General features: G+C 34.7%; 4 protein-coding genes across 5 annotated transcripts; 1 reads left to right on the plus strand and 3 right to left on the minus strand.

The window, feature by feature from the left end:
- Positions 1-4: 4 nt before the first annotated feature.
- LOC106353131 (putative ABC transporter C family member 15) lies at positions 5-6766 on the minus strand. 2 transcript variants are annotated; one of them, XM_013792818.3, is made up of 11 exons: positions 6498-6766; positions 3947-6291; positions 3771-3857; positions 2317-2958; positions 2064-2228; positions 1697-1991; positions 1412-1626; positions 1040-1345; positions 905-968; positions 580-819; positions 5-497 (listed from the first exon to the last, which is right to left on the minus strand). In XM_013792818.3, the coding sequence occupies exons 1-11, from the start codon at positions 6520-6522 to the stop codon at positions 370-372; spliced, it is 4512 nt and encodes a 1503-aa protein (XP_013648272.2). In that variant the 5' UTR covers positions 6523-6766; the 3' UTR covers positions 5-369. The 2 variants fall into 2 exon arrangements, with proteins under 2 accessions (XP_013648272.2, XP_013648271.2); XM_013792817.3 differs by having other exon boundaries at positions 3947-6294; positions 6498-6765.
- Positions 6767-12270: 5504 nt separating this feature from the next.
- Positions 12271-13421, plus strand: BNAANNG19180D. The gene has a single exon (XM_048735661.1). It carries the CDS (start codon positions 12666-12668, stop codon positions 13404-13406), a length of 741 nt encoding a protein of 246 aa, XP_048591618.1. The 5' UTR covers positions 12271-12665; the 3' UTR covers positions 13407-13421.
- A 1396-nt stretch (positions 13422-14817) lies between these two features.
- Positions 14818-16353, minus strand: LOC106353126 (E3 ubiquitin-protein ligase ATL4). Its single transcript, XM_013792807.3, has one exon. The coding sequence runs from the start codon at positions 15966-15968 to the stop codon at positions 14964-14966; it is 1005 nt and encodes a 334-aa protein (XP_013648261.2). The 5' UTR covers positions 15969-16353; the 3' UTR covers positions 14818-14963.
- Positions 16354-23754: 7401 nt separating this feature from the next.
- On the minus strand, positions 23755-26066 carry LOC106353125 (protein BASIC PENTACYSTEINE6-like). The gene is made up of 3 exons (XM_013792806.3): positions 25843-26066; positions 25074-25224; positions 23755-24922 (listed from the first exon to the last, which is right to left on the minus strand). The coding sequence occupies exons 2-3, from the start codon at positions 25125-25127 to the stop codon at positions 23951-23953; spliced, it is 1026 nt and encodes a 341-aa protein (XP_013648260.1). The 5' UTR covers positions 25128-25224; positions 25843-26066; the 3' UTR covers positions 23755-23950.
- Positions 26067-26213: the final 147 nt, after the last annotated feature.

The following is a 26213-nucleotide window of genomic DNA, read 5'->3' on the forward strand; positions in this document are numbered from 1 at the left end:
CGGAGGTTGTTACCATATTATTGTTGCATTGAATTTCTTATATTACAGCTGATAAATTGAGTTTTATATGTAACCATACAACAGTTTCCTGCTTTATTACATTGGTGACATGAAATGTTCTCTAACAACAAACTGAAAAGAAAACCACAAACATTTGTGATTGAATTATATAAAGCATACTGAAGAATAAATGTTGAACTGAACTTTCCTAGATGCACCTTGCTTCTAAGTACTAACCATGGTACTCTCTCCATGTCTATGTTCAACTTATGTACTAAATAGATAGTTAGAACACTTTTAACTTAGGTTTAACTGATGCATTGGTCTTTTATTATCTCTACAACAGAAGATCAACTCACAGTGTCACTCTCAGCTGAGAAGATTATTTGAGCCAGTGAAGTGTTTAGATCTCATTGAATACTCCTTTATGAGTTTGGAGAAGAAAGAATCTTCCCTCTCTAGCAGTTTTGCAGGTGAGTCAAACTCTGCTATTCGTCCTGCTCATGAGAAAAAGGTGTTTTAGACCTCATAACTAAAAAGATGTGTATGTATGTGACAGCACATGTATATTGCTCTTACCATCACTAAGAACCAGAACAAGATCACTCTCAATCACTGTATGGATTCTGTGAGCTATAGTCACAACTGTTCGATCTTTAAACTCTTGAGTGATGATCTTCTGTATCACACCATCTGTTGCAGAATCAACTGAAGCAGTTGCCTCATCAAGCACTAGAATGTTGCTCTTCTTCAACAACACCCTCCCTAGACACACTAACTGTCTTTGCCCTACACTCCAGTTATCACCATTCTCAACCACTGTTACAAGTTACAACAACACATTCAAGAATCTTTAGTTCACATAGTTTTGTATTCTACTCATGATAATGTCAGAAACTATCACCTGTAGCGTTCAGCTTCTCATCTTTTGCACGCAGAACATCTCCTAGTTGGCACTTGTCAAGCGCCTGAAACATTACATTGCATCATTATGTTTTGTTAAAGTTAAATCACAGAAGACTGTGCAGTATTTATATACCTCCCATAGTTCCTGATCTGTGTACTGAGCTAGAGGGTCTAGATTCACTCTAACTGTTCCATCAAACAGCGCTGGATCTTGAGGAATGATCCCAAGTCTTGATCTCAGATCATGCAAACCTATCTTGGTAATATCCACGTTATCAATGACTATGGTTCCTTGACTTGGCTCAACAATCCTAAACAGTGCCTGAATCAAAGTCGATTTCCCGCTTCCTGTTCTTCCCACAACTCCAATCTTCTTCCCTCCTGGAAACTCACAAGTGATGTTCTTCAGGACAGCTGGGAAGTGTTCTGCATACCGGACCTGGAACAAAGACTTCTATTACATATGTTCAAAAGATAATGTAATAGCATATACTTTGTAGTTTACCTGTAGGTCTCTGAAGACAATTGATCCAACATTTGGCCAGTTATCAAGAGGCTTATGAGCATCAACTACTAATGGTGCCTCACTGGGGATTTTGGAGTATTGGAGAATCCTTTCTACAGAGATCATTTTGTTTTCTGCATTGCATATGTTCCATATCACTGTGGCTTGTAATACATTCAGACTTAAGCCATATGTGACTCCAAGACCAGCAATACCTATATAAGAAAAAAGGAGAACATGAAGGTAGAGTTCTGATCCCATTAGGCAATGTATTTGCTGACTTACTTGGATTGATGACACCTTCAGGGAGAGTCACAAGTAACACCAATGAAAAAGCAAATACAAAATGAGAAAGCAGATTCAATCTGAAGGAAAGCCATTCCATTGCTGATGCAACATGGAACCATGGCCTTGAATGGTTGTCAATAAGAGTAAGGTTTGAGCTAATGAAGCGGTCTCTCTGATCAAATGCGCGTATTGTTGTTGCACCAGCAAGAGATTCAGCGAAATGGTGAAGGATAGGAGCTCTTTCTACTCCTGACATGCGTGACAGTTCTCTTGCTGTTGGTGTGTAATACCTCTGAAGAACAAGAAGATAATACACTTAACAAGACTACTTATACCATTGATGAGAGAACAGGTTTTATCTTACCTGATAAAACACGCAGGCTACTGCTACTGGAATGAAGATGACACAAACTTGCCAAGCAACTTGAGACATGACGAAGATAGTTCCAACGATCTGAATGATTGAGAAAGCACACCAACCTAGCTTTATTGCCATTTCCAAATCCAAAACACTTTGATCTGTGGATACCTATTATTGAACATGTAATAAAACAAAGTTACTTGAGTCTTAAGTAATAAAGAAACCATGTTATGTTGGACTGATTCAGAACACTCACTCTGTTCAAGATTCTTCCTGTTGGAGTTGAATCAAAAAATGACATAGGAGCTCTGAAAATGCTGCAAAGCATCCTTGAAAAGAACTTCTCTGCTGTTGAAAGCCCACCTATAGCTACTAGAATCGTCCTTGCCAACACACAAAGTGAACTTCCTGCAGCAAGAAGCGCGTAAACGAGTAAAATCTTATCCATACTCATTTTTGGTTTTGATTCAGCAGTAGGAGGAGCAGTCCATGCCATCCAGTAATTGCTAGCAATCTGCAGCATTTGGAAGCAAGACTGAGCCAAGATTATGATTGGCACAAGCAATCCTCCTTTAACAGTTCTCAAATAAGCTAAGTAAACTTCTTTCCCTATCACTCCTTTCTCTGTCTCCTCATCTTGCACTAGCTTTGCTTCTTTCTTTTTGTTCTCTGTTGAGATGTTATGCTCTGAGTCACGCTGTGTCTGAAGACTCTCTGCAATGGCTGATGTATCATCATCATCTTTGGCTTCCTCTTTGAAGTTCCTGCTTGACTTCTCAATTGATAGGATTGAGTCAAGAGCTTCGTTATGAGCTCCAACAAGAACTTCAAAACCTATGTTTTGCGTCAAAAGCTCTTGGAACTTTCCTGCTTGCATCACTCTTCCATTTTGCATCACCTTGTATAGTACAAAGACTAATGTCAATGGAAACTTAACAGTTACTCCAGTAATTAGAGTAAGAACTCTATAAATTAATAATATTGGGACTATAATATTTTGTTAATTTATAGAGTTATTAATTTATAAAAAGATTTATTTTTAAGATATTTATATTTTAGAATTTATATTTTTACACAATAAGAAAAAAATTGATTTTACCTAACTAAATTTTAGAATTTTATTATATTATTTGGTGTATATAGAATGTGTTTTAATTAGAGTAAGAACTCTATAAATTAATAATATTGGGACTATAATATTTTGTTAATTTATAGAGTTATTAATTTATAAAAAGACTTATTTTTAAGATATTTATATTTTAGAATTTATATTTTTACACAATAAGAAAAAAATTGATTTTACCTAACTAAATTTTAGAATTTTATTATATTATTTGGTGTATATAGAATGTGTTTCATATTATATAAATGTTATTTTAAATATAATTTTACTACATATTATCAAAATATATTGAAGTATTGAGAGAAAATAGAAATAAACCATATCGTGAATATAAAAGCTACAAGATTTTGATTATACTTAAATAAATTATATATATATATATATATTATTAATTTATAATTTTAGTTGGACCATATATTTGCATATGATTTATTAAAAAAATATTATCTTATTATCTTATCGATTTTGTTATATTTTGAATCAGTCTAACTCGGGACCAAGAAAAATTATTAATTTATAATATTTATTAAATTATCAAGTATTGATTTATAGAGTTTCTACTCTATATAAATGGTGGTTACACTTACCAGAATGAGATCTGCTGCTGGAAGAAACTCAACTTGATGTGTAACATAAAGTACTGTCTTCTCTTTCAGTATCCCCATTAAACACTCCTACAAAACCAACAAGAATACAATGTCATTAGTGGAGTTTTAAGAAACTAATCATAATCAAAGATTACTTTCATTAACATTATCATTACTTCAAAGAGTTGTCTCCCTGTATGAGCATCAACAGCACTAAAAGGATCATCAAGCAGATATACATCAGCATCTTGATACACAGCCCTAGCAATCTGTATCCTTTGCTTCTGACCTCCACTCATGTTGATCCCTCTCTCACCAATCTCTGTCATGTCTCCATTAGAGAACAGCTCAAAGTCCTTTATCAAAGCACATGCTTTAACAGTTCTCTCATACTTCTCACTTTCATAGATGCTTCCAAACAGAATGTTATCTCTAATAGTCCCGGTTAGTATCCATGGTGACTGAGGAACATAAGCTTGCTTGCCACTGACTCTAACTGTTCCTCTCAGCTTCTGAATCTCCCCTAAGATTGATGATAGCAAGCTTGACTTTCCTGACCCTACCGCTCCGCAAATCGCCACTTTCATTCCTGTCTTAACTCTAAGTTCTATCTCATCTAGAGTTGGTCTGCTTGCTTCAGGCTCCCAGCTGAATGCACCGTTTTCAATCTCAACACTCAGCTCAGTATCATCCTTTGAAAGATACTCAACTGCATCTTTCTGAGTCTCACTTTGTTGAAGGTAAGAAGCGATCCTATCCGCAGAAACCTTGCTTTGAACTAGAGCAGAGAGGAGATCAGGCAAACCGAAAATCGGACTTTGCAACATCTGAAACGTTGCAAGAGCAGACAAGACTGCTCCAGAGGTTAGCTTCACTCCAATGAGCATGCAAGTTACAAAAGTCACCACAGAGATCAAAGCAGGAGCTCCCCAGAGTATAAAAGTAGTGAAAGCTTGTAACCTCAAGGACTTCCATAGACAATCATACTCTTTCTTCCTCAACCTCTTAACCTTGTTGAGAAACTGATTGTCCCATGCTTGAAGCTTCAGAATCTTCATGTTCTTAAGAATCTCTGAAGTTGCTTTCATCCTCTCATCTTTAGCATTCATGATATCTGACTGGTAAGTTCTCTGAATCCTTGTGAGAGGGTAGTTGCAAGCCATCACCATCAAAGTTGTGACCAATGCAGCCACAGCTCCTAGTCCCAGATGCTTCTGCAAGATGAAAATCGCCGCGGAGATCTGAATAGGTAACATCCATATGTTGTTAACATACCAGATGAAGTCAGTGATCCTCTGAACATCTACACTCATGTAGTTGATGATCTCTCCGCTCGTGTGGCTTTGCCGAGACTGGCTAGATAACAGTAAACCCTTTTGGTATATATGTGATATCAAAGCTGCTCTTAGGCGCATTCCGAGCTGGCGAGCTCCGAAGATCCACTGTCTTTGAGTGACTGTCTCAACGATCTTGGCGCTCAAGAAGCCTAGTGCAAGAAGGTAACCGTAGTTTAAGCTCTGGTCTTGTTTCTCGGTTAAGAAGACAACGAAGTCGTTGATGAGGTACGGTCCAATGTAAGCTGTACTGGCGTTTACGACTGCGAAAACCGCGTTGATGGCTGCTTTCTTCCAGACGAATCGAAGAACCGACTTGTAGAAGAAGGCCCTCCCTGGTCCTTCTTGCTCTATGGTGGTTTTGAGGTTCTTGTCAAAGGCTTGAGAGCATGTTTGGGCTGAGTCTTCCACGTCGATGTTCGGTACGTCGTCTTTTTCGAGAGGCTTCTTGTATCCGAGGGAGAAGAGAGGGTTGATCCATGAGAAAGTGATGCGTTGGAAGAGAGTTGCGTTTCCGTATGGAGAAAAAGAAGAGCTCTTTCTCTTGATTTGCTCTGTTTCGGAACAGAGGAGTAACGGCTCTGTGACTTCTTCGGTGGATTCAAGAAGATGTAAACCGGTGTTTCCTCTGATTGAGAGAGAAACCAAGAACAAGGATGCAACAAGACTGGTCAAGTCAGCATAGTCCTTAAACCCGAGAGGCTTGTGGTGTTTTGCGGTTATGAAATGAGCAGTGAAGGTTAAGGATAAGATGAAACTAAAGAGCCACCATGTCCTTAACATCCAAGGAAACTCTAAAAGTCTCCGTTCTTTGATCTTGATCACATAAAGAGAGACGATAAGCCACGAGAGAGCTTGTGAGATCTCAGTGGAGAAGACAGAAACAGAGGAATCACACCTAGGCACCGTGCTGTTTTGTAACAGCAGAAGCAAGACGAAGCAATGAGTCCCGAAGATGGAAACAGAACAGAGGAGGGAGAGTTTGTAAGAGAAGCTCTGTTTCACGGTTATGCTCTGTTTCTTCAAGTCTTCTTCTGTATCATGAACTCCTCTGTTTCTCACTGCACCAAGCCGTTTCCATGCGAAATGAATCACAAAGAAAGCGAGGAAGGCCAGTTGCATGGTGATGCTTATATGTTCCTTCATACAAGGCGAGTTTAGCTGGAGCCATTGCGTTAAACCCATCTCTGCTGCGCATATCAAAGAAGGAAATATTGAGTTAGTAACAAGTTTTTCGATTTACTACTTAACATTTAGACCAGAAAAAAAAAGTTTTTCGATTTATACTATGAAGGGGAGCAACTTCTTATGTTACGTTAAAGCAGTGTCTTGATCATATACAGTCTCCAGAAAAGATATAAAGTTATAAGTTAAGAGATCACAACATTTTTACCTGCGGAAACAAAGGGCATGGACATAGATAGCTTTAGCTTCTTCTTGTATTGGGAAGACAAGTGTTCTCGCACTTAGTGAGAAGCTAGAGATGATTGGAGACGAAAGAGTTCATGTTTTCAGATTGAGGTGTAGAACCTGAAGAGGCGAAGAGAGAAAGTTTGAAAAGTGTTGTGAGATTATAGTAACGGACGAGAACATTGTATATCAGTATATGCCTACTGATGTCAGAAACAAAACAACACGAGCCGCTTAAATCCTCTTATTTACTCCTTCCATTTTTTTAATATAAGTAGTTTTAAAATTGTGCACATAGATTAAACTCGGATTATACAGTGTCTAGGAACTACAAGAATTTGTAGCTTGTACATAATTGTTTATACATTGAAAAGAGTAAAATCTGAGAACTTGCAGATTTTGTCACTTTGACGTTATGTTTAAAATAACACTCTTCCATTTCTTAAAACTGCGTTTGACATTTTTCATATCTAGAAAATGATTAAAATGTATTTATGTTCTTATTACATCTATTTAATTAATAATATTTGAAATAAATTAAAATTATTTATAAGATCAATGCAGTTTGTAATTAATATTAAGTTAAAAACAAATATATTTTTTATTAAATTTTAAAATGATATTTTTTGTTGAACAAAAAATATCTATTAAAATGAAAGCTTTTTAAAAAAAAACAGAAAGAGTATAGATTATATATTGTGTATGTGGTTTTAATACTATAACTACGCTGGTTTTAAACTTCAAATGAATGAATATTTTTGTGAACAAAAAAAATGAATAAAATTATTAGGCGAATTTTTAAGTCTTAATACACCAATAATATTCCTCTTCGTGATCAGACATTCAGACTTCATTATACACGGATAAATGGATGTGGTTTTCTATAACCAAGTAGTATATGCCTTCCATTTATTGTGAACAATAATCTACTTGTATAATCAATACATTCTATCAATTACTAGGAGTGAAAAAAAAAGAAACTGAACCAATCCAACCAAACCAAACCGTATTTTTTACATAACCCAATTGGTTCATGTTTTATTCAACTTGAATGGTTTGGTTTGGTTTTACAAAGAACAAACCGATAACCCAAAATGTTTTTATCTATTAATAAATAACACATTAGGATTAACATATGAAATTTTTAGTAAAAATTCCGTTTTTCTTTTTTTCTTAATTTTTATATTCTTTTAAGTTCTCAAATATGATTGCAAATAATACTATTATATATATTCTATAATTATAATCATAATGTGTAATACCTAGAGATTGTACTAAAAACAAAACCTAAAAACCAAAAGCATCTAAGTTTGTGTCGACGTTTCGATCCATCATAGATTCTTCAATTTTCATTGTCTAAAAATAAGATTGTCTAACATAAGTTTTTCTAGGATCAATAAAAACCGAAGGTAGATACAAATAGTCTTTTAATCAAACTAATACCAACACATTTTATAACACCGAACAATACTAAACTATAATAAAGTGAATCGAACTAAATCTAAACAAAAAACCGAACTAAACCAAATCAAACTAAACCCAAAACCAAACCCATACTACTTCGGTTTTGATTGGGTTGAATTTTATCCAAATTAACCAAACCAAACTGAACCCAAAACTAAACCAATATGCCCACCCCTAGCCGTGGATTAGTATACTTGATTTTAGGAGGAGATGTCTACCTTCCACTTATTCTAATTAAAGAAACAATCTTCTTAATGGGGAAACAATCTTTGAAGATAACCTCTTGGATTGTACAATTTATTCCGATCGTACATTCACCTATCACTACTCAATGTATCCATTCTAAAGAGTGTCATATAGAGTCGTACATATATAAAAGTTTGGTGTTGAAGGACTGTGATGTAACCACATGTGAGGTGTTTTAATTTTGTTTTCTTCAACTCGGCTTCCAGGAATATATCCACACCATTGATATGATCTTGAATGGTATATACATATGATCTTTAAGAAAAGATTTCAAAAGGGCATTATTAACGCATGAAAAATAGTGTGTCAAAAAAAAAAAGACAACTAACAAGACGATATGGGACAATGGGTTTACTTCAAACGTCTATATGCTCAATTTTGTTACGATATAGTGACATGAAAGTGGCTGTGATCACCAAAATTCACGGCAAATCCGCCCCTTACGACACGCCCATTCGCATTTTTTAAATTGTCTGAAAATTAATAATTATAAATATGTTTTTGTGGAAACAAAACGAGGAAAAGGATGGGACGTGAAAGATGAGTGAAACAAACTTTATTTTGATTGAATGTAATTTTTCTCCATTGTGAAGACAGTGACATCTATTCCTCTTGCACATCTCCATACACTAATCACTCACTCTACTTTCTTTTCATTATTTGTAATGCGTCTCACTTGATGGGTTAAACGCGTCAAGGAAAAAGTGATGTTAGTGCTAGTGAAGAATGTCAGGCCACATGTTTGTTATTTTATTTTATTATTCTTTCTTTTTTTGAAATAACGAGGAAAGGAAGGTATTGTTTTCAGAGCTTATTTTATTTTCCGAGAAATACAACTGAGCTATAGGGGCTATGTTCCTATGTTTTATTTTTAATGATTAGGATATTATAACATGAGAGTTCAAGAATGCAAACACAAATATAAACGTCAAAAGAACCATCATACTTTTATTCTTCAGTATTGAGAAAACATAATGTAATATAATTGAAAAATAATAATAATTGAAACACAAAGTGCTAGGTCTATTGCATTATTTTACCTTTTTTTTTTTTTGGTGTAACATTATTTTACTTTTTTTTTTTGCTTAAAAGGCTATTGCATTATTATAGTAATCGGAAATCATAAGTCGAAACACCAACTAGTTTTCAAATCTAAAATCACGTGTTAGACGCTAACGAGAAATATAAAGGATATAATTAATCACTCGTATGGAGTATAGTGATATCGTTGAACGACTAGGGCCGAGCTTCATAAATTTTTAAATTTCTATTATCAGAAATACATATGTGATAAGTGTCTAGTTAATTTTCTTAGACTAGTATTATTGAATTTTGTTGTTTAGCATTAGGTTGTACGTGGTAAGGATTTGGCGACAACGACTAGTGCTCGAGCCGTTTGGGAAAAGATCAGAGGTGAGTGAGAGAGATTCGGATTCCACTTTGTTTTGTCCTCTATCTCTCTCTCTTTACCACTTACATCGTATCTTCAATTAGTATGAACATATACGGCTACACATGCATACATATATACAATCATGACATACTTATTAATTAGTGAAAATAAAATATATTCTTTGTTCTATTGGTGTCGAGAGATTGATTTTTTACCATCACTCTTTTCTTATATAACTATAGTATAACATTAACGTATAGAAGGAGGGTGGTCGATATATAATGCGAGTCAATTAGTTATTCGGATTCCTTTGATAAATGAAATGGTTTCGTTGACAAAAATAAAATAAAATGGTTTCATATGAATCCCTAGTTAATGCATCTGTTGATTATGAAAACTAATTTCAAATAGTAACTGCTATCGGTTGCCACTTTTTTTTTGATTAAACGCGATTACCACTTGCATAAGCTATATATCAAAAGTAATTAATAACCAGTCCTGTTTTTTTTTACACATGGCTGATACTGATACATAAGAGCGTAATTAACGAGAGAGATTCTAATAAAGTTCTTAGAACATGATTTAACATTTTTCTGCTAGAGATGTATTTTATATCTCTTATTTATGATATGTTTTTTTAGTGTTTTTTAGTTAAAAACTATTTTTTTTAATTCCTAATTACACTAAAATAGCCTTCTTTTTGAGAGACCCCATTGATCATGGTCTAAACACATGTTTTCGGTTTCTTAAAGTGAAGCTGACAAAAAAGTGATTAAGTAATAAAATAAATATATATCCCATCGGCAGCAAGTATGTATACCACTTGCATGAAAGCCTGGAAAGCGTGGAGTCCATAACCCCTAATTCCTTAATAAATTATTTCGGACTTCTCTGTTCATTCTTAAATATTTCTAGAATTATTAACATTTTCTAATAAATATTTATATATTAATCATCCCAAAACAGGAAATAGGTTCGAATTATTAACATGAAGATATAAGAATTATAACCAAGTGGTTTTGGCTTAAAGAGTACAGTTGGAGTTTCCACCCTAGATTCGATTTTCTTTGACCACTCATAGATGTTTTAATTGGCAAGAAAATCCGGATTTTATGGGCTTTTTGGTGATTAGTTCTTGGACCTAAAAAGCCTTTGGGATCACATCAAAATTATCAAAAAAAAAATGTATAAATAAATAACTCAAGGCATATATATATACGTGTGCAACATTCATTTATATATCAGATTGGAGGCACGCTGGAAAGAGAAAGGCAAGCATATATGATTGATAAGTCGATGTCTTTGGTCTATAATTGACTTGAGATGCTGCCGAACGCAAAAAACCCTAAATGATATACCGACAAAGCAAACGCTATCATCAGTATCCTCTCTCAAACTGGAATAAACAAACACACACAAATCTGTAAGGAAGATCTTTGTCATCTTTTAACAAAATGTGTCACATGTAGTGATTTCCACGTGAGTTTCTTGGTTGTTTCGGTCCTTTTTTTCTTCTTATGCTTAGCTGCGTCATCGACTTGCCTTTTTCTAACTTTGGAAAAATACAAGAAAATATTTAAAAAAGGATCATATCAGTCCAAATTGTAAAAGTCCGTAATTTATAGCAATCAATAAGAACCACTCATGGTGTTTCTGTTCAGAGTCCACATTCATTGCATAGGTTTTGCTAATTATATGAATTTTTTAGATTATAGTGGATTTGATATACTTGTAATCTTAAATGCATATAATTAGTAATAAATGCAATGAATGTGTAATGTTTTTGAGGGGACTAAAGGAGCAGTGTAAATAACAAGATCGAAGATATTATTACATTAGTGGGATTGGGCTGGCTGATGTGAGCGAAACTTGGATACATAATCAGATGAAGGCAAAGTGTTCATGGGCCAATCTATGAATATTATGTGGCTGTGTCATAATGCAAACATCTAAAATGTAGAGATACTTGCATATACATAAGCACACATTTATAAACCCAACGTACACGAAAAGGCAAGTGGACTTGGAAGTCTGTCTTTTGTTTTGTTCGGCGAGACTAGTCTGTGATGGTGACAAATATAGAGGCCAAACCAAGCACTGATGATAACTAATACACAAAATCCGTAAGAGGACTATACCGAAAACTGTTTGTTTGGATGAGTATAAGATGCAAATACATCTTTGACTTCCTCAAAACACATCTTCGGTTGATTTTGCAGCATTGACCTTGATGGGGAAAACGATCAAGCAACAACGTGTGATGGTAATGATCATGTAAGAAAACAAGATAAGAACCCTACAAGATTGAGATGCGTTTGAATGTTCCAATGTTGAAATTCCACGTGAACCCCCACAATACAGATTCTGTCGGAAAGACAGCATTAACTGGATTTAGAAGGCCCAATGAATAAGGAAGACTTTAGAAAAGCCCAATATGAATTTAGGCCCAGGATGATGGTTAGGAAGGACACGTGGCAAGCGGTTGAAGAAACGGACGAACATTCGTGTGGGATGTTGGAAAACGACGATGGCTGGCTCGTTTTCACCTAATACACTTGTCGGCTTCTACCAGCCACCGGGGTCACATGCTTCCCTCCAAGAATTTTTTTATATATATACATTGGGTTTACAGTTATCTCATTCAACTGTTGAAGTTTTCCAAGTCAGTGGCTGAGGTACTAATCACTACATACATATCAAATGGTATTGGTCCGAATAAGAAATAAAGCAATGTCAACTATAAGTAAGATTATATTCTCCAGTAAGCACAAGTTTAAAAAAAATAGTTAAAGATGAAGATGATGATGATGTGTCAAAATGTTATGCTTGCATTACTAACCTTTCCCTTTTATCAACGGTGATTCTCATAGATGCTTTCTCTCTCTTCTCTCTTTATCCCGACAAAACAGAGAATGCTTTCTTTCTCTCTCTCTCTATCTTAAAACAGAGAGATCTTAGAAGAAGACAAAATCTTTACCACCAGATCTTCCTCTTCTTCCTTGTTCTTTCTAGGAACAAAGACTTGGTTTTTCTTTTTTTTTTTCTCCGATGAGGTGTAAAAGACACACCGTCGATCTCACCAGCACCGTCGGCGTCTGCGCTTCTTGTCTCCATGAGCGTCTCCTCTCCCTCGCCGCCTCAATCGCCGTGGAAGAAAACAACAACAATCGTCTATCGCGCAAATCTAGTAATCCCCCTCCTCCTCCTCTCCCTCATCGCTCTGACGCCGGAGGAGGAGGAGATCTCGGAGTTTCCGGCAAGGATTTCGAATCGAGAGAGAAATCGAAAGGAGGTAGCGTTTCGAGAATCTCCAATCCGTTCAGAGCTAGATCTGATTTCAATCCCAAGTCCGAGTCTTCTTCCTCGTCGTCGCGGTCGTGGATCTCTTCGTTTCTCTCCACCGGTCGCTCCAAGAAGCAACCCGCCATAGAGGACGTGATCTCCGGCTGTCGAGGAATGTCGCCTGCTAGAGATACGGGAGCAGAGGATGGGAGTGAGGTGCCGTGTGGATCAATTGAGGAAACGCCGGGGAGGACGAGGAGAACTCCGGCGGTGAAAACGCCGGGGAGGAGGAAGATTATGACGGGGATGGGTTTCTGTTTGAGCCCGTTGGTGAGGGCGAGGCCTAACTGTCCTTTTAAACGGAAAAGTAGATTTCCGTCGGAGTTTGTCGGAAATGCCGGCGAGGTAGCGGCGGCGGAGAAGCCACATATCTCTGAAGCGGCGTCGTTTTGCGCGAATAGATCGAAGAAGCTAGCGGATTTAGGGAGAGGGAACCACCGCCGTTGAGTTTTTTGGTGGGGTTTGGTCTGTTGATCATTGGCTACAAGGGTCGTGTGATTCCCGGCGATAAATGGTTTCCCGGTGACTAAGGTTTGTGGGATTCTCTCTGTTCATTTCTGTTTCATGTGTTGTGTTTTTGCTTCTTGTGAATCTGTCTCTTGCAATAACTAATGGTTTCGAATTGCGTTTTTGTTAGCTTCTCTATGAAGTAACCAGCAGAGCAGACTCTCTTTTGGTTGGCTGTCGAGGTGGTTTAAAGGTTGACGCTTACTACCGACCACGATCAATCTCGAATCTGAGTTTACTATTGGTGTAGCGTTAGCTACCAAGACACTCAAAGTCGTCAAAAGCTCAGATTTGGTATACCGCTGTTCAAGAGAGGTGCGATTACGTTTGTGTTTTTCTACTAAGTTGATTTGAATCCTTAGGAGTTAGGATAAGGTTTCGAAATCATCTCTCTGTTTTCTCAGCTGGGGTGCAATGAACTTTCCTTGTGAAAGTGTATCAGGATTTTTCTTAGATGTTTCAAGGCGATTTTGTTTTTTTTTTTTTGAGATCATAGCATGTCACTGCTCCTAGGTGTTGTCTAATTATCCTAATATTTTGTTTGATGATAAGCCCTTCGATGTAACTTGGTTTCTTGCATTTTTAAGTAAGTTGTTCAATTGTGATGGTAGTTCATATATTTGTTTTCTGGTCGATCACAGAACTAAAGTGGCGCTATAGATCTAGTTGATAAATCTGTCTTTGATGGTTATACAAAAAAAATGTTAGCAACTGAGACTGATTGATCAGTGGATGGTTGCTGCAAAGCTTGTGTAATCTGCGAGCTTCTAGTTTTATGATCTTAGATGTTGACTCAGGGATTTCACAATGTCGACCTTTACAGATGTTTTGTTTTAACTTTACTCTTAGTTTTTTCCCTTTATGCTAGTATTAGATAATAGCTTTTGACTTGCATTAAATCTTTGTATTCTCCCTGCTTATGTGTCAATTGCTTTCTCTAAAACTTTGATGCGTTGTTTGTTTCAGCCTTTCAGGAACTTACAAGGAAGAGATAAGTTCTGTTCTGTCTAAGCGAACAAGTTGGACACTCGCATGAGTCACGCATATTAGCTTGCTCCCTAAAGATGTTCCAGCCTCTAGCCAACATCTTATCCTCAGTTCCGACAAAGCTGGCTGTTTCAACATCTCCTCTCCAAAATGTTGATGTATATGTTGCATTGGTGCACTGTGCACAATGTCTGTTTTGATGTTGTCTGTCTTGCTGCAACCGGAAGAGGACAAAGAAGAGAGTAATATGATCCGGGAGAGCTTCAGGAATTTTGTTTGGATTCTTCTATACATTCTACACTCATATTCAAATTTGTTTGGGCCTAGTAATGGGCCTTACAATAGACCATTAATATATCATTAATGATTAGAAAATCCATCTCTTATATATGACCGGAAAATGGCAAAAAACCAAACCAAAAAAATATCCGTAACTGAAGAAAAGTCGTCAGACACTGTTCATATGTACAGACCCAAGTGAATGTATGAAACGTGAGACTCACTCAATAATCACACACCTGAAAGCCACCGGAAAAGCTCACTTATCTCCTCTCCAGCATGATTCGCTTCTATATCCACCACCGCCATTTCATCGCTCCGCCCACTACTCCCGGTAAAAAATCTCCCGGAGCTTCTAAACGACATCGCACGAGACGAAACGCCACGCGAGAGTCTGTCCACGTAATCCTTAAGCCAGCTTCTTGAACCCTCGTTACCAATCTCCCCCGCCAAACTCGCTTCAAACGCCGCATTAGAATCAGACGTCGTCGTAACCGCAACCGCAGTCGCATTCGCAGTCGCGTCTTCCTGTTTTCGCGACGCGTTTCTGTTGTTGAAGTTTGACTCTGATATTTCGGATTCCACGTCGTCGACTACGTAATCAAAAGAGCCGAGTGAGTAAGACCGGTGCTGGTCGCCGGATTCCGGAGTCGGATTGTTACGACGGCTGATAGATCCGATTTCGAGACGAAAACTGTTATCTCCTCCTCCTCCGCCGTTGTTGTTTCCGAGAGACGCGGAGGTGTTAAGAGCCTTCATGAGATCAGACTCCGACGCGAACAGAGGAGAACGACAGAGAGGACACGTTTGATTCGACACGAGCCAAATATCGATGCAATCAGCGTGAAACGCGTGGCAGCAGAGAGGAAGAAGACGGAGCTGATCGTCCGGCTCGAACCTGGACAAACAAACGGCGCAGTCGCTGGAGTTAGAGGCGCTAGATCGGCGAGTGACGGAGGAGAATTTGAAAACCGGGAGCGAGTCGAGCACCGAGGAACGTTCCGTTTCGGGAGAGACTCGGCGGTTAGAGAATCGGAGTGACTCGGTGGAGGAGGAGGGAGAGAGAGAAGAGTGGTGGCTGCTACAGCGGTTGAGGCAACGGAGGAGGAAGCAGATGGAGACGGAGATGAGGAGAGTCATGAGGAGGATGAGAATGATGACTAAGACACTAGGTTTGAGACTGTCGAGAGATGAAGAGTGAGAATCGCCATGGCTAGGGTCGATGAGAGACTCCATTGATGAGAGAGAGAGGGAGAAGAAGAAGAGGAGAGTGTTTGTATTAATGGCGGTGGTGGTGGAAAGAAGAAGAAAGGAGGAGGAGGGCACGTGAGAAAGTCATGGTGGAGGAAAGATTTATAAAGAAGGGTGGGACGCTGGGAGAGAGAGAGACAGAGAAATAAATTTCACCGAACCAACTCTAACTGTCGATATTTAATACCATAAAGTTAAATCAAATCAATGGCCTACTAGTACTAGCTTTCAATGTATTTGTATTTTCTCCACCACTATTCTAAGGTTATACTAAGATTATCAAGGTAGAAAGAGACAGGTATTTGTGTAAACATTGAGGTAGCTGGGCATACTTATTTACTGATAAATTTACAAATGGCTAATTTCGCTGATAATGTTAAACGTGAGAAATTTCAAAAATTTATTTATATATAAACGTGTTTTATGTAATTGCTAGCAAGAACAATATTAGACCTTCTCTAAGATATTTTTTTATTTTTTATTTAACCTAAAAGAGTTCTATAAAAGATGTAAAAATTACTTTAATGTATATCTGTGAAATCATATATCGTTTGTTATAACATAAAATGCTATTTTATATTTAAAGGAAAAATAATTATTATTATTTTAAAAATAGATAGAGATAAATTAGAATAAAATTTCATCTATCATATCATATCATTTGGATTTAAAAATATTAATAAATTAGAGTTTTTTACACCTACATTAGTAATTTAACCTGTTATAGTGGTGAATTGGCTACTATATGTTGTGACTCAATTGATTGTTTGAGGATATATGTTTTTCTTAGTGGATACAGTTATCTTGTCTTTTCTTTTTATTTGGAGGTTTTGGTATCATTTCTCGAGTCTTTCCTTTATCCTTACCTTGTTGAGCCTAAGAACAGATCGATACCCTTTTTGACATTTTTACCCGATTCTTATGATTATTGTTTTAACTTTATGTGGCTTTTTATATAAAACACATATATCACATATGCTATGATTATTTTTCACACTGTCCTTTTCCGATATCCATTAGTAGTTTCTGCGGCCAAGTGTTACAAAATCCGAGGTTCTTATTTATGAAATAGAACCCGGAAAAGGTTTGTCTCGTTGCGTGAACGAAATCAAGCTCCAAGAAAAGTAAACCGGTTTAAATGGCGTAAAGTACTACAATTTGTTAAAGAATGATAGTCATCTAAATCTAATCATATTAAAATATTTATGAACGATGAGGTGGTTTAATGGTTAAAATCCTTGATTATTTAACAAGCATTTTGGAGGTTACATATTCAATTTTGATTGAAAATATGTTTTTCAACTGAGAATCAGATTATATGATATAAATCTTGTTTTAGAAGATATGCGGACCTACAAATTTATACTATCCCAGTCATTTAAAATATAAAATATCAATTTTTAGACAAGAAAACCACATATATTTTTAGGAGTTAGTTGAATTTCTGGATCAGAATTCACATATATGTAATGAGCAATGGTCAGGAAATAGTATCTTAAAAGATTTTCAATATATGAGATTGTGAAATTACTAATTAATAATCTCTGACAAAAAGACAATGAAGCAATATTCACATTTATAGGTTAAGATTTAAACTAATACTAGATTTTGATCCGCGCTTAGCAAGCACGGGTTTATTTTTTGAATTTAATAATTTTTAATATAAATTTTTATATAAGATAGTTTATATGTTTGGCCATATTATTCAGAACCGAATAATCAACCCATACCAAATTGAAAAAATGAAACCAAACTTAAACCAAAATTTATAAATAACTGAATATATCATATATCTCTAGAACCAAGATAAATAAATACCTGAATTTTTAAAATACAAATTATATACCTACAAATATTAATTATATGTAATTTCTCAATAACCAAATATCTTAAATATACTATTTATAAGCTGAATTATCCAATAAAAACAAATTACTCAAAAAAAATTTCAAATATTTAAAAAATATCTTAATAAGTCCTCAACATTTAGTCTAATTTTCCAAAGGAACCAAAACACCAATAAGTGGTATCCACAGTCAAACCAGTAAACACAGTCACCGTATATAATCTAGTTTCAATTTAATAAAAAAAATCATTATTTAAAATCTTTTAAAATCTAAAACTTCTATTAAATCGTGAATCTATACCAGATGACATGGTAAAAATCTAAAATAGCATGATAATATTTTTCAAAATTTTATTAAATTTCTCCAATAAATTTTACTAAGATATAAAATTGAATAAACTACATTGTTTTTATGTTATATATTCTAGTTTATAGGCTTTATAATGACTATTTTAAGATTAAATTTTTGATTTTTAAAAATAAAATTATTATTAAGTTGAGTATAGTTGAGTTAACTATAAATGTTAAAAATAAATAGTATATTTTATCTAAACATAAAAAACATTCTAAAATGCTATAATTTCTTGAGAAAATATTTATACAAAACCCTTTCCCCTAATAAACCCAGTTGTAAAAGATTTTAATCACACAAATAATCTAGGAAGGTTTTCAAAGAAAAAGCTATAATTTTGAAATATAATTAAGCTTTTTGTTGTATTGTGAAGTATTTCTCTAATCGTAATTGGAAGTTAATATGTTTTGACCGTCGAATGGTATCATGTTTTTAACTTTTTGTTAACCGTACTTGCATCATGTTTTTATGTTAGTTTGGGTCATAAAACATTTAATATGAATTAAAAATATGGTATTGTTCAGATTTTAATTACCAATAAATCTAAATGTTTTTATAGTAACTGCTGGTGTTAAAAAAAATGATCGTGGGTTGTATGATTATTAAATCAGTTATAAAATAATCTATTTTTTTATATAGATATAGTGACACAAAAGTAATATTCCAAGGAAAAATAGAGGCAAAATATAGCAATGATTCTGGATTAATAATATTGATGTATAAATCTTTGGTGTATCATAGTAAGTTGAGTAATAAATAAGAGCATTATTATTTTATAGTTAGAGAAATATAAGATAATTGATTATTGTATAGTTAGAGAAATATAGGATGAGACCAAAAAAATAGTTAAGTCTAGTGAATAGGTCCAACAACCTTTCATAAGTAGATTTTTTGGTGCTCCTTCCCTTTTAATAGTATAGATAAAGTACAATTGGCGATGATATGTTTAATTAGACTGAATCCATTGATTTGTTAAAAAAAAAAGGTAAAAGGATGATAACACTGTTTTGAAACATGTCTTGTTTGTGTTTGCAAATTAGATGAATAGAATGTTTATGAACATCTATATTATTAAAACTGAAGTACACTTTAGTAATGTTTGGAAACATGAATAGTACTATAACTGAAAATTGTTTGGAAACGAAGATAGCAGTACTATATTAATTGTATTTCCATATTTCACTCATATTAATTATATTGTCTTAACAATATTTCACATCATTAATTATATTACCATAATAATAATAGTGTAGATTTTAATTAGTAGTTAATCAATATTAGTTTTGTGTCAATTATAAAATCAAAAAAAGTAAAATAACTGAGTTTTGCATAAGGTTAAGCGTTTGTTTTAATTTGTTTTACTATAACATTTTTTTTTCAATCAGTGAAAAATTACGTAGCCAAAAACATAATTCAAAAACATGTTTAGTGAATAAAATCATAACTTAAATCAATATAATAAAAATGAATTACATTCATTGTCACTTAATTTTTCACTCAATATAATTGCTTACTAAATAAAAAAACTCTTTCAGTTTCACTTAATTTAGCAAAACACATAAAAAATATCATTTATATTAGTTTATAAAATCAGTTAGGCATGAACACTAAATATCCACTTAGGTACGAGTCGTTCCTTTCGGGTATCGTTTTATTTTGTTTTAAAATTACTCACTCCTTGAATATTATAAATTTATGTGTAGGTTTTGAGTTGAATCCTTTTGAGTCTGGATGAGTTTGGTTCTGATGTATATGACCCTAAAATATCTAAATAACCAATGTATTTGAAACGGGTTTGGATATTTGTACCAAAAATAACCATATTATCTGATTCGATCCGGATCTTTTGAATACAATTAGTTATATTACGACATATCTAAAATATAAAACACTAATTATGAAAAACAAATATTAATGTATAAAAATATAAGTATAGTTTTATTTTAGTAATTTCATTAATTATATTACTTTAACAATATATCACATCATTAATTATATTTACCGTAAAAGTAATAATGTAGATTTTTATTTATTAGTTAATCAATATTAACTTTGTGCAATTATAAAAAAAATAAAAATGTAAGATAACCGAGTTTTGCATATGGTTAATAGTTTGGTTTAATATGTTTTACTAAAACTTTCTTTTGTCTTAGTTCCAATTGGTGAAAAATTACATAGCAAAACACATAATTCAAAGGCATAGTTTATATGAACAAGATAATAATTTAAATCAAAATAATTAAAAAGTATTACATTTATTATCACTTAATATTTCACTTCATATAACTATTTTATTAAATAAAAAATTCTTTCTATTTTTCTTATTTTTGCCAAATATATAGAAAGAGTTTCCTTTTTAATCTATTTGCAAAATCAGTTAAGTATGGACATTCGGATACTCATTGAGGTACAAGTTGTTTCTTTCGGGATTAATTTTTTTGGATTTTTAAATTAGGCGCCACTTGGATATTATAAATTTATGTATGATGCTTGAGTTGGATCCTCTCGGGTCTGAATGATTTTGATTTTGATGTGTAGAAATATAAAAATATTTAATTAACCAATGTATCTGAAAAGAGTGTATATTTGTACCAAAAATAATCTTATTACCCGATTCAATCCAAATATTTTGAATACAATTAGTTATACGACGACACATCTTAAATATATAACACTAATGATAAAATAACAAATAATTTATAAAACCGTAAAAATTAACACCCGCACGGGCGTGCGGGTCAATCTCTAGTTCTATATTACACACAGAACCTTAATTAATTCATATTATGGTCAATTGATTTCAAAGAAAACTCGGTACGGGCCAAAACGAAAACTGTATATTATATGAATTCCACAAAGTTAGTTGGCTTAGAATTAATACGACTCCGCAGGGGACATGTGAACACAGCTCTTATTAGGATATGCACAATCAGAATGACACTTGTAATATTAAGTCCATCACGTAATGCATAGACGTAGCAAGACACGTGACTACTCATTATTGGATATTATTGTTTTATGGCTTTGTATTGTATCTGTATTTTTTTTGTTTGCGTAAAATAAGGTTGCAGTTGCACGTTCGTAGCATGCCTCCTTACACCATTTAGGTATAATAAAATCAAAATTTGGTGTTTCCATGGTTTGTGTTTTATATTAAGAACATATATTATATAGGGTATTATATAATACGAAGATAGCAAGCTATATCTATCCAGAAACTATGCCACCAAATACGTAAACTGCATGTAGATACAACCTGTCTGGAGCATCTGATCTGCGATTTAAATAAGGTACATCCGTAATAAACAACCATGTCTCGATGTTCGACTAATCATTCAATACATTGCCAACACTAACATTCATCACCAGTCAATTTCACATTAGTACATTTGAATTCATCAGTTTTATTCGAAAAATGAATACTTGAATATGACTTTACAGAAGAAATATATAAAGAAGGTTTGTTATATCATTATATAAAAAGTAACTGAAATATACACAGTGGCGGAGCCAGACATTAATTTGACCGGGGTCAATTTTTTTTATAATAGAATATAAATGATATAAAATTTATTTAATTAATTAATTAAAAAATAAAATTATTAAATAAATTAAAATTATTTGAGTTTATATTTATTCAAACATTAACTTACAAAATAGTATTTTCTATTCATTGGAACTCTATAATGATCTAAAATGGTTAAAGACAAAAATATAATGAAGAATAAAATAAGAATATGTTATGGAAAATGCAAAACGTTTACTTTTTTTACTGAAATATAAATGTTAGACAGCTGGAAAAAATGGAAAGACAATCAAACAAATTAAAACGTAAGGAAAATATGGAAATGATTATTAAAGTTATCATTAGAATGCCATTTCTCAAAAAAAAAAGAATATTAAAGTAGTGGAAATTTACCCACATTATCAAAATGGTAGTATTAAGAAAATAAATCATAGGGTCAAGTTACTCGGGAGAGAAAAAGTTACGGGGGTCAATAAATCAATTTTACGGCATTAAACAATTTTGTTTCTTCAAAATACAAGTAATTTTTCTAAAAAACTGAAATTCATAGGGGTCAAGTGACCCCCCTCCCCACAAGCTGCCTCCGCCACTGAATATACACGTTTTTAATGTTGTTTAATATTTCTAAGTCTAGCCTGTGAATACAAGTGATAGAATCATAGTCAAGTTCTCTTTAACTTGTTTGAATCCATGGACCATTTCTAGAGGACATGTTTTTAATGCTGTAGCGTTTAGTAGCTGCTTAATAAATCAATGAAACGATGATAATGAGAGAAACATGGTGGTGTGCTCTTGTGACTGGACCCCTTGAAAGGACAACAAAGTCATTAAGACAGACAACCTAACTTTTATTCATCTAAACCATGAATATTTCCACGTCACCTATCAATTCACTTTCCAAATCAATATGTTTACTCGATTTTGTCTACTTTACTTGTATTGCACTCTAAGCATGTTCTTCTTTTTCTAATCTACAACTTGGAAAGAAAAACTGATTCTCCCCCATTAACTTAGTCTATATCTTAGCTCCCTGGCTCAAAGTCAAAGGGCCCCAAAAAAGCAGCCTAAAGCTTATAGACAGATCGAACAAATCGTGAAGTGATGTGATTAAAGGGAAGGCTCAAAAGAATCTAATCAGATTTCATTGCAAGATCTTGAGAATAGTCTGAATTTATACAATTAGCAATCATAGTACAAAAGTAGGATTAATCAACATATCATAAAGTATTCTTAAGAGAGTTAAGCGAGGTTTAATCTTGCAAGCATTGAGGATTAAACAAGTGATATTTATTACAACGCAAGTTATACTTATGCTCAAAAACAACATATGTGGTCGATGGATAACAACATGCAACATATTCTCAAAATCTTGACTGACATAACTTAAATAAGTTAAGTATTGTCGTTGAACAATACCCTAAAATCAATTGACCAATAAGTTCAGCAATAAGAACTGGAGTCAAGAGAACAAGATTATCATTTTTTCTCATTACATGGGTTTATCACGTTATAATGTGCACTGAAATGCTTGGATGCCTTTTCTTTAATCTGTAAGTACACCGCTGTAAAGAGTAATTATTAGACTTGCTACATTGCATATGTATCTAATATACTACTCCACAAAGTGGAGATAGTTACTACTTACTCAAGCTAGAAACTATTCTTATCAAGAGCAAATTTACAGTAAATTACTAAGCATCATAATAACACTGAACTTTTAACAGGGGCATTACTAAAAATCTTGACAAATTTACACTTTTTCAAAAATTTATGGTGAACAAGTGCCCAAGTGCCCTTCCCAAAATCAATGTACGTCCGCCACTGTACTTACTACGAAACAATATTAATTCTCAATTTGAATAATCACACTCTGCTACCGAAGAAAGTAAGCAAGACAAATAACAGACATATTCAAGTGCTTCGGCAAACTAATCTGTTAAAAAAGGGACCCGAGTTTTATCTTTTTCATCATATAGATTCCAAATTTTGCGTTTCTTTTATATAATATAGTTAACATTTTCGTCTATTACAGCACAAAGAGCTCTACTGAGGTAATAATGACATTGGTTAAAAGGAAAAGAGATGAACATTTGGGCATCTTAATGTGCTACTAATTAAGGTTTTCTTCTATTACATAGTTACAACATAACATTGGCTTCACATACAATTTTTTTTTATTTGAAATCTAGTACATACGAAATAAAATCAGATAAGTGTCATAAGAACAACTCACACCTAAGCCATCATTTGATCGTGATGTAGCGGTTTGTACCGTGCTTCGCCCAATGGTCCTTGAGATCAACCGGGTTTGAGAGATCATGGTGCCCTTCTGCAGCAAGCCGGCTTAGAAGCTTGTTGAACGCGCTTCCACTCATCTTCCTTCCACCAACTCGAGCATGCCTTTTGTTGGGGAGAGCTGGTAATGGATACATTGATATTGTGGTTGTGCAACACGATGATTGCCAGCCTCCGTTTCCCCATTTGTAGCACTGTCTGAGATCTCCTGTACACGAACAGACCGGTGGTGGCATTGTTGTCTCGTCGTATACAACCTGGTTCAGCCCCACCATTTCTTGGCTTTTCCAGTCTGATTTGGAACCTGTTAAGACAAGCTTGCTTGTCTCTTCCTCCCCGTAGTCAAGGGTCGTCTTCACAAACATTATCTTGGTCAAGTCGTCCTCGTTCTCTTTCTTAACCTTCCTCGGATTCTTTGGCCCTCTCTTATTAGCCGTGGTCTTCGTTGTCGCCTTTGGATCTTTCACTCTTTTGCCGCCACGTTTTGGTTTGGCAGAATCCAAGGCGGTTCCTGGAGGTGGTGATGTCGGGAGACCATCCATTTCTCTGGACTCATCATATGCATGATCACTCAACTGAAGCATGTGATGCTGATGCTGATGCATTTGTGGATGGTGAATGTGCTTTACACCACGTGGCATTTGACATCCCGGTGGACATGCCGCAGCCATATTGGAAACTGCAGAAGGTGTAGCCATGGAGTTCTCACGGTACTGTAGAGCTGAAAGGGCACTGTCTCTCTCCATTATGGCGTTGTTGCGCTCGGCGATGGCTGTGTCTCGCTGGAGGAATGCCATGTCCCTTTCAGCTACTGCTGATTTTCTCTCAGATATCGCTAGGTTTCTCTCCTGGATGGCTGCATCGCGCTCTGCTATTATTGACATGACTTGTTTCATCGATGGTTGATGCTGCATCATCCACTGTTTCATAAACATACATTCACATTTTTAAAAAATATCTGAAAGCTGAGGTATTAAGCAGCTTGATGAATGGTGTTAAGCTAATCTAAGATGTATATATTCCCACTAAACGATGTAGTTTTTGTTATTGGAAAAGACTGTGTGAAGATACCTGGCCCTGAGGTGCTTTATGTCGACCATTGTCACGGTGTCCACCATCATCCATTTGAGATATTTAAACTTATATATATAGAATCAACAAAAATGGTGCAAGCTAATGGAAAATCAAAATAAAAGATTGATCCATCTTCTTTTGTGAAATCCTGCACATAGCCAATCATTAAACACATAGTCAAAAGAACCAATTAATTCTGCCACAAAAAAGAAAAGCATTGCTAGTATTAGTGACATACACAGACTATGAAGCAAAGAGAGAGTTTGTAACTGATTTCTAAATTTATAATTTCAGCAGCAATCTTTAAGGGGTCAAAATAGGCAAGTAGTGAACATGGAAGCAAAGGACAGAGAAATGATGTCCTATTGAGAAGGATCAGGTTCATGAACACAATCTATCAGTTCTTTCCAAACAACACACACACACACACAAATGAACTCCTAAACTCCCAGAACCAGTTACAGGCTTACAGCTCATCGAAACAGAAACTAACATCAACCATTTTAGCTAGAAAGAGTTCTGTCTATTATATTCCTAATCAACCCTCTTAACAGACCAAACATGTGATAAACACAAACAGATGTGAATTTGGAATCGGAGCCGTTATAGTAGAAAACTATTGAAAAATAGAGTCGACAAGTACGCTCACGCGTACTTGTGAAGTCAGAAAACTTGAGAATCTACCATAGAAATCATCAAACAATAGGCCAAAAACAAATCCATGGATCATTCTACAAACCCAAACAGAGAAAGGAAGAGAACTTACCAAACCACCAACTACGGATTTGAAAGGAGGGAGGTGAAGTAAAGATAACAAAAAAAAGTAGAAAGGATACACAGATTCGGATTTGGGAAGAGAGTTGGGTGAGTTTAGGTCTCAGTGCTCAAAGACACACGTTTCGCTCAGGTAAGAGAGAGAGAGATATTGCCTGCTTTGATTCTTCCGTCTTCTTCTCTCTCTTTTTTTTTTTTTAACTTTTACATGACAGTAATATGCTTTTACTTGTTTCTTAGAAAAGAGTACAGATAATTAAAGTTAAACATTGAAGTGATAAGCAATAATATTAATAAGGCTTTTATGAGTTGGATAAATCTGAAAACCCAATACTTTATGGGCTTATATCTTTACAAGGCCCA

This window comes from Brassica napus, chromosome A7, assembly GCF_020379485.1.
Source record: "Brassica napus cultivar Da-Ae chromosome A7, Da-Ae, whole genome shotgun sequence".
Taxonomy (NCBI): domain Eukaryota; kingdom Viridiplantae; phylum Streptophyta; class Magnoliopsida; order Brassicales; family Brassicaceae; genus Brassica; species Brassica napus.